Consider the following 14170-nt stretch of genomic DNA (forward strand, 5'->3'; position numbering starts at 1 on the left):
AGATTTTTATTTTTTTATTTTTTTTGGGGGGGGGGGTTCTTTTTTTGGTTCATTTCCTTTATTCACTTTTTTTTAAATTCTGAATCATCCTCAGCTGTTTTTGCCTCTCTTTCATGGCAGCTATTGTTGTACTCTCTTTGGTAAGCACAATTTTCCGTTTCCCTTGGCTACAGTTGTGTGCCATCCACTGGCACAGAGGTAAATTATAGAAATATCCAGTGTAATATAGGCTGAAAAGAGAAGTGCTCCTTGCAGTGAAATGTCGTGACAGGGATGAGAGACACTTCAACAGTTTACTGTTTCTCCGAGCTTTTATGAAAAGTGTTTAAAAGCCTTTGCTGTTTCACAAATATGTTTAAATCTGTATCTGGACATTAAAGTAAGAACGCTTGTATGAATGACTCTTTTATGGTGTCTTGATGATAATATTCCTCAGTGGAAAAAACACTGTTTACATTTCTTTCTCTAAAGAAAGGAACATAAAAGTAGCCTCAATTAATTACATTCAACACTAATAATTCATTTTGTATGTATTTGAAGTTATACGACTTTGTTTTCGTATTTCTGTGGTAGTTAAGTGTCAAAGCCAATCCCTGATTACTTGTAAGACTGAGGTCAACATTAGAATAGAGACAGTGGTTGGTCAAGCACTCAATGGTGCTTTAAAAACTTGAATGAAAGTGGCTTGAGGTTACACCAGCCAGCCCATTATTTGTCATTTGAGAAGTAGGAGGATGTTTTCTGAATAGATGTTGGCTGCTTGATGTCTCTTGTGTTATACTGAACAAATACAACCGTATACTAAATTATGTTTGCAGTGATGTTTTGGAAAATAAAATATTAAATCTGTATCTTGTGTTTTACCTTAGACTGTATGTGTAGTCAAAATAATACATTAAAGTAACACAAAGAATTCAATATGTCATAGGGCACACCTGCAAGACTATTTGAGCTTAATATGCAAACAGGTGTGTTTACAAAATGATGAAGTATCCAATTACATCAAATAAGCATACAACTTGGAAAATAAAAAAATATAATAAATGTATGGGAAGATTTTTGTAATGAGGGTAAATAGATATATTTTTTAAGTTTCAGATATATTATACTCGCACCATCTTAATTAATTGGTGTATTTCACCTTGCTCTTCAGGGTCTCAGTGGTGAAAAACCTGTTGAGGCTGAGGGGGAGCGAGAGGCGGAGACATGCACAGACAACTCTGATCGTTACTAGAAAAAGTAATCTCGTTAGTTACTACCACCAACTGATAGTTCACACCATCCAACCTGATGCGCATTGCTATTGGACGTGTTGAGGGTTGGACTCCAGCAGCCCGCAGCCAGTTATTCCTCCGCATCACGCGCGTCTGGCCAGTCGTCCCTCGTTTTGCGCTGGATATGGATCAGGACGCAGCGCGCTCCCCTGCTGTCTCCCGCGGAAAGGCTGCACTCTGCGGCTCATAAACAGGTGCCCAAATGAACCACCGCCCGCCTGGCTCTTCCGGCGTGCAATGGCTTAACAGGAGAGACATGAGTGTCCGGAAGGATGACAGCATCACCTTGTGCCAAAGGGCTCTCCATATCATTTCGGAACTTTGTCTCACGGGACACGTAGAACGGGAGAAATGTGCGGATATATTTCCACTGGAGAGCACCCTACCAGGTAAAGGAAACGCAGGTAAATAGAATAAAGTCATTTTTTTTTATTTCCTGAATGCAATTCACTTAATCACCTGTGTTTCTTTAACTGAAAAGAATAAATAGACGTATAGCAAAATGTTTAAACTTTTTCGCCGTCGTTTATTTTGTTTGTTTGGGCTGATGTGAAAGTGTTTCTCTACCTGTTACGCATCTTGCTGCAGCTCTGTGTAGACAGATGGAGTAGCAACAGGTGGATAACAGACTGAGGCTACAACAGAAGTGGGAATCATGACTATGCTTCTCTCTCGTCTCTCTTTCTTTTTTCACTTTGAAATCTGGGGAATCTATTCAGTGTCATTTTTGATTTACCCATATTAAATAATACTTGCTTTTTTTCCACATTAAGCACAATCAGTCCAAACTAACAACTTAAAAATGTACTTAGAAAAGCAAAAAGCATCAGCAGAAGGGAGACGAAATACATGTTTTCCTCCTAAGTAATTCTCTTGATGCTGAGGTTTAATTTGACTTGATACTGTCCTGCTTTATCAAACAGGTGCGTATGCTGCCCCTTCTTTCTTACAGCCTGCCTTTTCTCCTCTTTTCTCTTTCTCCCTTGCATGTTTGTCTGTCACATTTTTCCCTTTGCCTGCTTCTCCTTTTTCTTTTTTTTTTCTCTGTCTCTGTCCTCCTCTATGGGTCCCTCCTCCTCCATGGTTACATGTAGACATCTCTATTAGTCTCCTTGCTGTGGTCGTAGGTTTCTGTGGCCTCGCCCTGTTGGTAGTATCTCTCTTTGTCTTTTGGAAGCTGTGCTGGCCCCTCTGGAGGAGCAAGACTCTGACAACCCACGTTGAAAATGGCCTTCATGTGGGTTTCCCCGAGGTCCCACAGCCAAACTCACCTCCAGCTAATGAGTGTAAGGCGTTGGAGGCTGAGAAGAAGTACCCGCTGGAGATGAAGATGAATGGGCGGAGCACTGTAAAGCTCCTGGAGGCGGCCATGAAGATCAGCCAGACGTCTCCAGACATCCCCGCAGAGGTGCAAACAGCGTTGAGGGAAAAGCTGAGCCAACAGGCGAAGATCCAGAGGCAGACCACAGAGCCAACGTCCTCCTCCAGGTACTCGCATGAACCCACAACCCCTCCCTTTAGACAGGGCAGTTGCTATTCATGCATCTCTGATGCTCACAAACACAGCACAATGGTAGCTTTTTTTTAACCCACTTTAATATGTTTCATCCGTACACACAATAGTGTTGCCCTTAAAATGAAAATGGTACTGGCAGATCGTGACAGAGTTGCCAACGTCCCTGAGGTGGTTTGGCACGTGTCATGCAAAGCATCACAGACTGGCCGGTGACCTTGAAATGCAGTCACACATGTTGAACAGTGTGTTGCTTTCATAGTCTAAACAGAACACACTCTCTCTCTCTCTCTCTCTCTCTCTCTCTGCCCCCCCCCCCCCCCCAAAAGAAAAGGCTCATCAGCAAGGGCAGCAGTATATCTCAGTTTGATCCCTATAATCTTCTGTATGTGCAAGTCAAGCAGCTATGGTAACAAAGGGAATGCCACCCTAGTAATTAACCAACCAGCTCTTGCTTCTCTTTGTTTTCCAGCGCTATGTTTAAACTACAACATCCATAATTAGTAGTGCTGTGGGGTTTGGAGATGTCATGTTGGAAGGTTACTTTCTAGCGAAGCACAACAGGCAGCTGTGCACTTTCTCAGAGGAAGACGTTATTGACAATTGCCTTGGCATGACGTATAGAAATGCTCATTAATTAAATCAAATTAAGATGAATATCTTCCTAAATGACACCCACCAGGGGTAGAGAATGGCAAGGTTAGAGACTACAACGCCTACTGTCTAATGCATTTAATCTCCTGTCCTTTGACAGGTTTTTTTTTCTAGACAAAATAAACTACCAAAACAAAAAACATGCAAATTAATTCAGTGTTAGGGATATTAAGAGCAAGCCAAGTACAACCTGAATAAACCACAACAGACAAGGTTAATAAAGTCAGAAAAATATCTGCAATGTCTTTTTTAACCTTTGCAAGTACTGAAAGGCTCAAAGAATTTTTTTTATTTTTTTTTAAATTTTCAACCGGCTCTAATACCAGGGTAATGGAGCTAGTGATTTATATGCAGCTATCAGTGTGTGCTAAACAGTGTCTAAAATGTCAAAAAGCAGTTTGCATTAAAACTTCCCATGAAGCCAGAGGTGAAATATTGAAATAGCTTTTCTGGCTGTCCAAACGCCATGCTCTATATTTGGTTTACCTCTATGTAAGACCAGTAAAAGCTGAAAATGCTACCATGTGAGCATGGAACCAGCACATGTGGGATCAGACACAATATGGCTCGACTAATAATCAAAAGAGCTGTTTTCATTTTTCGGCACTCTAATCTCTTTAGCATGATTTTAGATGTCTTCTAAGCTTCTTTGATCATTTATGGCTTAGTTTTGTAAATTATAAGATATTTAAGGACTAAGGTGGAGACAGAAGAAGTTGTATCTGAACTAAACTACCTTTACCGCTGAATGTATTCATGATGACACTTGCAAACACTATAAAAGAAAGCAATAAAATCTGGGTTTTATCTCCAGTTTTAGTAGTTCGTTTGTTATAATCTCTTGTGGATTTGTGTAAATCGTGCTGTAAAGGGGAATTGGAGGCTTGAAGCAGTCAACAACACAAAGAAATTAGTTTCACATATTAAGTTTACAGGTCGTGTTCAATGTGTGCTGTGTTGTAGATAAAGTATTTTTTCCTTCTCCCTTAAGTTTTTACTGGCTCTTGGACAACATGCAGCTTTTTTATGATGTTTACAACACATGAATCTAGTATTTAATTTCCAGCCCGGCTTCCCATGGCATATCATTTGTGCCATGGCGGTCAGATTGCTGTGATTGTCCTACTGTCAAGAAGGAGGAGGGCCAGTTGCTAGGAGACAAGATTGGCTTGGCATTGGTTTTCTAGAAAGATGTCAACTTCACAGAAATTTGCAGCATTCAGGTAATTTGTTATGGTGCTCAAAAATGAGTGCTGGAAATGGATTTTCATTTTTCCCAAAGAAACAACACAGTCATCGGTAAAAAATAAATAAATAAAGAGAAGAAAACAATTTAAGGTTGGCCACTTGTGTCTTTTCTTGTCCCATTGATTGTCTGGGATTCCTTTCAGAGTTAAACCACCTGTGTTTATCTAAAAAGAGAAATTTGTTGAAATCCAGAGTATGTTAGGTTGTCTGTGATAAAGTATACATTTTTTTGGAATCTTAATCCGAAGCACATTTAGACAAGTTCAACAAATAACTGTCACACGATTGGTCATTTTAATTTTTAGGTATATCGTACCAATGTCTATGAAGCACTTTGGAGAATATAACAAGGTACATTAAGCCTCTGCTCCAGTCTTACATGTCAGGTTGTGTTTTGGAAAAAGGAGAAGGATGCTGAATAAATAGTGAATAATGCATGAAGGACATTGAAATACAAGCCATTAAAAAATGATTTGAAAGTGTTCTTTTGGATTGAGCCTTAGTGGGAGCTACACTTGAAGCCTTTGCTCCAATTTACAGTTCATCAGGTGGTTGTTGAGCAAGAAGAATGATGAATTGAGGGTAGACAGTGACACCTTGTCCTTGAGTTTGAGTCTGAATTATCAAGTGGTTTGGCCTTTATTTCAAGCACAATCAGCCCATTCACCAGGCTGAAAAGGACAACATACGCCAATCAAGTCATTGGCAAGGTCATGGAAACATTTCTAGGTATCAAATACAAACGTGCATAAAGGACATGGAAAGATAAGAATCTTTATGAGAAAGTGTTGTCTGCAATTTTACAATTCATTTAGCAGACGCTTTTGTCCAAAGCAACATACATCAGAGAGGAAGCTCACTATGAGCAAGGTGCTGATGGGGACAAAGCTTTTTTCAAAGTAAAGGTAATATATCAACAACAACATTGACAGCTGCTCTTGAGAGTACTTATGAGCATCAAATCCATCCTCAATTTAGTCATCAACATGATTGATATCATATCAAGAGCTAGACTTTGTTTAGAGATTTAACTGAACTTTGACTACAGAGTATCAGATGAATATCAGTGGGTATTTATGTATCACACATCAATACTCTCTTGACTCGATCTTAAGACCAACCAAAGACCACTTTACAAGCTTGATGTCAAAACAAGCTTCGTCTTTAGTACAGATCAAAAACAAAGCCAATCATGCATATACCTGTTGCATATAACTCCAACGCTAAAGACACACACCCATCGCCTTCTCCCTTTTCAACAGGCACAATTCATTCCGGCGCCACCTGCCTCGTCAGATGAATGTCAACAGCTTTGACTTCAGCATCGACACAGTGCCTCTTCGCCAGTCTTCAACAGTGAGCATTGGAAGAATAAAACCAGAACTCTACAAGCAGAAATCTGTGGACTCAGAGGGTGAGGCAAAAGAACCTGTAGAGACTTGCGGAAAGCTTAGCTTCTCACTACGGTACGACTATGAGGAACAATCGTTGGTCGTGACAATCCTTAAGGCCTTGGATCTACCTGCCAAAGACTTCACAGGCACCTCCGACCCATATGTGAAGATCTACCTGTTACCGGAGAGGAAAAAGAAGTTCCAGACACGAGTCCACCGCAAGAATCTTAACCCCACGTTTGACGAGGCTTTCTGTTTCCCCGTGGCATATGATGAGGTTTGCAACCGCAAGCTGCACTTCAGTGTCTATGACTTTGACCGCTTCACCAGCCACGATATGATTGGCGAGGTGGTGGTAGACAACCTCTTTGAACTCTCAGATCTTTCCAGGGAGGCGGTGGTTTGGAAGGATATTCATGCAGCAACTACGGTGAGTTGGCTTTCAATCTTACCAATGCCAAATCCTGACATTTGTGTTCCAGTATTTGGTACTCGCACTGTGACTATGAACTGTTTCAGTATTTTCACAACATGTAGTATCACATTGAATCCCTTCCAGGAGTCTGAATGTATCCACAATGTTTCATAACAGTGACAGGCGGAATGAATTAAATAACTCAAAGGGAATTCATCAGCTAAACACCCACACATTTTCCAGAAACTCTTGGGTATTGAGTAGTAAATATAGCACTGGCACACAATTATCCTATCCTCAGATATACAGCATGTTCTATTTTTTCTTTACTCTAAAAGATCTAGTGCTTAAACCCTAACCCTACACATGTAAGCCTTGGCTTTATTATCTATTTCTTTAATTACGCCTTAAACGAATGCAAATTTATTGGACTCTAAAAGAAATTGGTGATTTATTTTTTACAGAATGTTTCTCAAGGCGACAATAATAGGTATTGATTTTTGTGGGAGTTGAAGCATAATAAAAAAGGAATACATTGCTCCTGTCTTTCAGGGCTTCATGCCTTTAGTACTGGAAATTAAAAATCAGGCAAGTGTCTTGTGTGACTTATAAACAATACATGCCAGATCTTACAATAAACCAAGACTCACTCCGTGCTGGTTAAACTTACAACACTTATGCTAATTGGTACATGTCGTCCACCATATAGGACATTTTTAAACATTTGCAACTTTTCTCCATAACTATTGCCATTTATATACTGGTGGTTAGTGTTAGAGCATGTCAATCTAGAGAGTCAGTTTTGCTTTTTTAAGCAGTTATATCAGTCAGCAGACTTTCATCTGAGCCATTTCTAAGAAGCGTGTATTAAAGCATGAAGATAAAACCAACCTAGTCTTAACTGTAGGCCATAGATTAGCCTGAAATGTACTTCCTGTGCCAACACACCTGAGGGTAGTTTCTGTTACTTTGGGGACTTGTACTCAAGTTGTGTGGGTAGAGGTGGTTAATCCCATTGCTGATTTAAGTGGAAAAAGATACGTTTCGTTACACTGCCTAAACATAATCTCCTCCTGAACCTCAGCTATACGTTCAAAGTCAGTTTTTTAGCCAACCAAAACTACACTAATTTTCTAGGCAAGACATGTTTCGGCTGGTGCTCTGCCTTTGTGAATAGTTTCGACATAACTTCATAAACATTTCTCATTAAACTTAATCATCACAGCAAAAAGATCTTGACGATAACAGGCTTCATCCCCACTAACTACCTTTGGTAAATGCAGCTACATGGTTTCCAATTGGGTTGCACTAATGTGCCTTTAATCACAATTGTCTCTGACAACAAGAATGTTTAATTCTGTTGTAAACAAACTTCTGACTGAGATAATTACAAATGTGTTTTAGTACAAGCATATCCCCTCACAGTACTTTGAAGCTTGAGCAGGCATATTGCAGACACTATGTAAGTTCGACATACACACACAGCACTGTTCCACCCCACTGTGCCAATTGTGCCGCTTTACAGTGATCCCTTGTGGGTTAACTTGGTCAAACCATTACAAGTCTGTTCGATTAGATTTAATGGGAGATATTACAGGGGTTGATGCCTTGAATTAGCAATATAGTGGGAAATGTTATGGAATTAAGTGAGACCTTTTACCTAGAATTTAAAATGTACTCTACATGTTGTGCTTCTTATTTTGTCCTGTAGGAGAGCGTTGACCTGGGAGAGATCATGTACTCGCTGTGCTACCTCCCCACAGCAGGGAGAATGACCCTAACAGTTATCAAATGCAGAAACCTCAAAGCCATGGACATCACAGGCTCTTCAGGTAATCTGACAGCAAATGAGATGTGGCTTACATAAAAACCCCACGCTGAGCCATGAATCAAGCTGAACTGAAAAGAGACAGTCGGTGGAGACTTAGAATGGATAGGGAGAAGACACAGAAAAGCCAATGAGTGCAAAAGTATCAGTCTGTGTCAGAAAAGGAAAACACCTGTCTGACGTGTACTTAAAGTATAGAACAGTCTCTTCACATTTCTTGATTTTGATTTTGTTGATCACTTCCCATTTCACTATAATGTAGATTTGGATTGTTAAATGACAGTAAACGTGTCTCCCAGACCCTTATGTGAAGGTTTACCTGATATGTGATGGGCGAAGACTGAAAAAGCGGAAAACGACAACCAAGAAAAGCACACTTAATCCAGTGTACAACGAGGCCATCATCTTTGACATCCCTCCAGAGAACGTGGAGCAAGTCAGTCTATCCATCATGGTGATGGATTATGATCGGTGAGTACGAGCTAATATACAGCTTCTGTATGAGCTAAGGATAGAATAGCAAACGGAGCTCTTAAAACATGTTTGAAATTTTAAGATGTAAAAGGAATGTATACATTACCCGTGGTTAAATGAAATCATTTTCTGCTCAGTCATGAATCAGACTTCATGTGCCTAAAAGTGTGTATTATATGACTAACAGAGTTGGACACAATGAGGTGATAGGCGTGTGTCACACCGGGCCAGAAGCTGAGGGTCTTGGACGGGATCACTGGAATGAAATGTTGGCTTATCCGCGGAAGCCCATCACACACTGGCACGCTCTAGGAGAGGTAATACTACTTTTTTAATTTCAGGCTCAAAGACGGCATAATTACAGACATTTATAGACTGCTGTTAAACTCAAAAAAGGCCACAAAGTTTTTCACATCTTTTACAGATTCTCTCTAGGTACTTATACAGTTTCTAGAAGAATAACTGTCTCCCCCTATAATCGTAATTTTAGATATTACATTTCATCAATGTCTTTTCCTCTTTTGCCACACCTACTTCCATCTGATGAATAGGAAATCACAGGTGATTACCCATTTTCAGTGGTTACACTACACTTCATGTGCTTTGGTAACAACTGTGATCATAGGCACAAACCTTGTCCTCTGTTGCGCTCCTCAAAACATTGTTGTATAGTACAGGACAATACAGTACAGTGTGAAGTTAAAAATGGAAGCTGTGTTTTTACCTGTGTTGTATTTAGAACAAACAGAAAAGAAGATTTCTCTGTAGGATTTCAAACGTGTCTCACAATGTTTTGATAGCTTTGTGGAGTTTGCAAAGTGAAACAAGCCAGTTGAAGATTAATGTTTGACCTATCTTAAGTTTTTATCCCTGCTGTTTAAAATGGTCCACACCAAATGCCTTGAATCTGACTACAGCAAGATGGCTCCAAGAAGGAGCAAACCTTTTAGCAGACTATGGGGTATGGGATTCATACTCAAAAAATACTGCCACTACTCAATTTTGCTGAGAAATCAAAAGGGAGATTTTTCAAGATAAGGAGATGATTTATCAATATGAATACACTTGGCTTTCTTAAGATCATATATGGTACTGTAAAATGTGTGCTTGGTTCATTTGATCAAACCTGGGTTCAGGCTTCAGGTTTATCTTCATAATGAAACTGGTGTTTTGACTAACGGTGATATTTTTCACTTAAATCTGATGAAGCTTTCCAAGATGCCATCTATGCATGCTTGTATTGGGGTACTGATTGCCTATAGTCACAAGTGTAAGAGAAAGAAACTTTTTGTGTTTGGGACAAAAAGTTGATGAACTTATGTCAAGAAAATTGCACGTTTTCTTGAGATGATGAAATGATGAACTTTGATCTCCTTTCTCTGCTTCTGTGACCTGCTGCACCAGCTACGTATAAGTTGTGTCTCAAGTTTGTTTGGAAAGTCCACACTAAACTCTACGATGAAACTAATTGGTTTGTTACTCAAGTTATCACAAGGTCATGTAAGGGAATATTGTTGTGGAAATGGCGTTCACACTTTATGGAACCAATCAGTGAAAAGCATTTCTCCTGATGCATTTCAATAGCATACAGGGAGTAAAATGTATGCAAAATGTAACAAAGTATTACAGTAAGGTGATAAATAAAGCCTACATCCTTAATCTAAATTTAATGTGGAAAACAGAGGTGGAAAATAACCATGACACTGAGAGGTGAACTCATCAACTACAACACAAGGTGATACAATGGAAAGCTACTTCACTATTGGACGGATGAAACTATCTCTGCTCATGGAAAACAAAAGCAGGAGATAAAAAAAAGTCATCTTACATTTCAAAGAGACATAACAGAGAGCGCACTGCCAACGCACAATGGCCATAAAAACCATACGCTCCGCCTCGTCCTCCAATTAATCCCCCTTTTCAACACGATATCCCATGACAACCATATTTTATGAAGGACTTTACACCTACTTTAAGCAAGGTGTAACATTAACGTTGTAGCTTCAGCCAGGTTAGAAAAGTCTCAGCTGTTGCACCACCTTACATGTTAGCTGTGTGCAAACTCTGTCCTAATGGAAAACATGTGCAAACTCTGCTACAATCTAACTTAAGAGTAGCTGGTGCAACCAGCTAATGTTGTGCCCATGCATGTCACACTTTGACCAAAAAGTGAAAGAAAGAAGTTGAAATATACACTTTGAACACGTTTTGTGTTTGAAACCATGATCTAGCTCTGCAGTTCCATGTTTCGTAACCAATTAGAGCCAATGAAAATGTTCTGCCTATGATCACAGTACATCCTGAGGTCTACAGAAATAACCTGCTCAGTCATTAGCAAAAGGACATAAAGCCTTTATAACTTGTTGCATTTTGTGATATTTTTCTCTTTTTAGTGGCCGGGAAGAGCAGCAAGCTTTGAGAGTCAAGGTTCGTGTCCTTCGCCCAAACCTCAACAGACTCCATGATGGTTCCAGGTAGAGATAACACTACATGTGTAAGAAATACAAGTTTTAATGAAGCTGTGGTGCCTACCAGTTTCCTGTGAGCATGTTGTGTTAAAAATAATTCATTTCTTAAATACGTTTTGGAAACAATGCTGTATTGAAATTGTTTTATTCGTTCATCTGAACTTCAACTCTCCTGGCTATGCACAGCACTTACTTCACTTTAGGTTTGTTTTTTCATATGTTCATATGTTCAAACTCTCAGAAAAGTTGTCTTTGCCAAACCTTTACACAGATCATGGCCTCGCTGCAAGAAGCCTCTCTGCCTCGAGATAAGCCCCAATAGATCTTTAGTGAGATAGCACTTTGAAAGGTTGAACAGTGAAAGGGTTGTGAAAATTTCAAGAAAAACCTGACAAGATTAAAAAAAAAAAAAAAAAAGCTACTGAATCATTGATTTGTAACCAGTATGGTTTAAATGGTGGGAGCTGTATCTTCAAGGGCTGGTTAAATATCTTTCTAAAAGCTGTTGTGTAAAAGTAACCAGCCATTGTTCCATGCAGACATCAGGGCTCTCAGATTTAGAGAACCTGTAGCAGATAAGCTACATGTAGCTAAAATATGTAAAGATATTAAGTAAAATCTCACTGTGTGTGGTTGAAGGTCTTTTAATAAATTTCATGCCAAACCCCTTGAAAGACTTTAAATACGAACATTTTTATGTATTTTTGTACAATTTCAATTAATCAGAACGTAATAGCAAATTAAACTAGGAAATTTGATAAATAATATATTCATCCTAATTCCAATTACTCCTTAAAATATAATATTTTGATGCTTTACACTAGAAATGTCCCTGTTAGACTAAATCACCAAGTAATGCTAACATGCACACTATTTTACATTGGTTAATATAATGGCTCAACAAGTTCATTGTAAAATAAGCCAGGTAACAGAAGTCCCACCACTCTTGATTATGATAGGTCAGGGAAGGAAAATTGATAATGACAAGCAAGGAGCAGTTCCAAAAGATGAACTCTTTCCGACTGAGTGCGCTGTGAACCCAGCGACAAAAAAATGCAGAGGGTATTTTTGTGCTGAGGACGCTGAGCTATAAAAACCCTGAACTGCTTTGGTTTTGTATGGAAAAATTAGTGGACACAGGCCCAAATTTTAGTGAACAATTTCTCCTCACTCTTTAAAAATTCAGGGAATTATAATCCACAAATAACATTATATGTTCGCAAATGTGTCCATTTTCCACATGACGTCGTTTGAAATTGATTTGAATCCATATAAAACATAACATGGACTCAGCTTTATTTTTCATGTGAGTAATAAGAAACTAATAAAAAATATTATAGCTAATAGAAAATGGCTATCTACTGTTATCTAACTTGCACATTAACAAGCTTTTTCCCCTGCGCTGCCCAAAATATGAAAAATAAATATTTTTATTGGTAGCATGTCTCCCTACGCTTCAAAATATAGATATAAAGATTATTAATGATTAGATGATATACATTTTTGACCTTTGTGTTTGTTTGTATATATTGTCAATGAAAGTGTTTGTATATATTGAAAAGTGAAATTTAAGAATCTGTCGTATACTCATGGAAATAGAGACATCTAAATTGTATTTCTATTGTTTGGTGATGATTTGAGGAGCTCAGCCTTGTACTCGAGTGAAATTTAAACACGTTCTGTAATAGTTGTGAACAAATAGTCAAACTGGAGACCCCAGTGAAGCCAACTCTACCTTGTTAAGCTATTCCATGTGTAGGAGTTTAGAGCTGTAATCGTTTGTATATTGGTTGAATCTATATTGAACAAGAACAACTGCAACTACCGTCATGATGTGTACAGTTTGTGATAACTTTTTGTAACATTTGGAGTATTATTTATTGTATCTGTTTCATATGTATTTTAACTAAATAAATACAAATTGAAGAGTAATATAATGCTTTTGTTTTCTGGTTATAATTGAGTTCTGTTTCCACCAAGCGGTCTGGTCTGGTTCAGTTCAGTAAGGTAAAAAAAGATAGCCGAGTCAGCTACTAAATAGTGTACTATCATAGCAGCCCAACACTGTGTAGCCTGTCATTAAGTTCAACAAAGGAAGAACGGATCGTTACCCTTGGCACCCCATATTTCCCTTTTCACAAAAGTAAAGGACAAGAATGGTGGACGACATTACCTCCTGAAACCTCTGCTAACACTCAAGCTAAAGCAAAGATGTTAGATAACCACTCCTTTGAGCGATACAAGGCCCTGAGTTTGCTTTCAAGACACTTAAGATGAAATTTAAAAGGTTGTTAAAAAAAAGCTTCACATCCTCAATCTGTTTGATGGTGAACATGAAGAGAGCATTTTGATCCCTTCCAGCACAACTTCCTTTTGATCCCCAGTATTCGATGGAAACAGACAAAAGGAGGACGTTGCATTAGTTTCCTTGGCAATGAAAGCTGCCCACTCGTTGAACACCAACCCTATATTTAGAGTAGAGTCGTATCCTTAGCTGGCTCGGGCTAATGGCTCCATGGGTTGATGCATACGATTAAAGCTTGGCGATTTCCTGGATATTTATTTCAGCTGGGTATTGATGGACATGGGGGGGGGGGGGTCCAAGCTGCAAACCCTTGCATTTTTTAAATTATATATTTGCCAATCAGGCTTACTTGAATGAAAAAGGATGTGCACAATGACTGCGCAAACAGCACTGGTTCATCCAGAGGCTCTTTGCTCTGCTGCACAGTTTTGGAGGAACAAACCTTTTGTGTGTGCGTTGAGAATTATAGATTCTGGTTGTTTTCATTTGCACATACCTAATGTGCCATTCATTTTCTGTGTATGTGTGTGTGTATCACACTAAACTGTTTTGTGTTTTTGTGTTGGCCCAACTCGAAAACGAGCTGGTTCATCTCAA

The 14170-nt window shown here is 38.9% G+C and overlaps 1 protein-coding gene across 3 annotated transcripts; it reads left to right on the forward strand.

Moving 5' to 3' along the window:
- Positions 1 to 1290: 1290 nt before the first annotated feature.
- Positions 1291 to 13188, forward strand: syt10 (synaptotagmin X). 3 transcript variants are annotated; one of them, XM_079334683.1, is made up of 7 exons: positions 1291 to 1678; positions 2369 to 2762; positions 5952 to 6513; positions 8210 to 8330; positions 8626 to 8797; positions 8988 to 9117; positions 11194 to 13188. In XM_079334683.1, the coding sequence occupies exons 1-7, from the start codon at positions 1477 to 1479 to the stop codon at positions 11263 to 11265; spliced, it is 1653 nt and encodes a 550-aa protein (XP_079190809.1). In that variant the 5' UTR covers positions 1291 to 1476; the 3' UTR covers positions 11266 to 13188. The 3 variants fall into 3 exon arrangements, with proteins under 3 accessions (XP_079190809.1, XP_079190811.1, XP_079190810.1); XM_079334685.1 differs by having other exon boundaries at positions 2402 to 2762; XM_079334684.1 differs by having other exon boundaries at positions 1291 to 1663.
- Positions 13189 to 14170: the final 982 nt, after the last annotated feature.

Source organism: Symphodus melops, assembly GCF_947650265.1.
Source record: "Symphodus melops genome assembly, chromosome: 22".
NCBI classification, from domain to species: domain Eukaryota; kingdom Metazoa; phylum Chordata; class Actinopteri; order Labriformes; family Labridae; genus Symphodus; species Symphodus melops.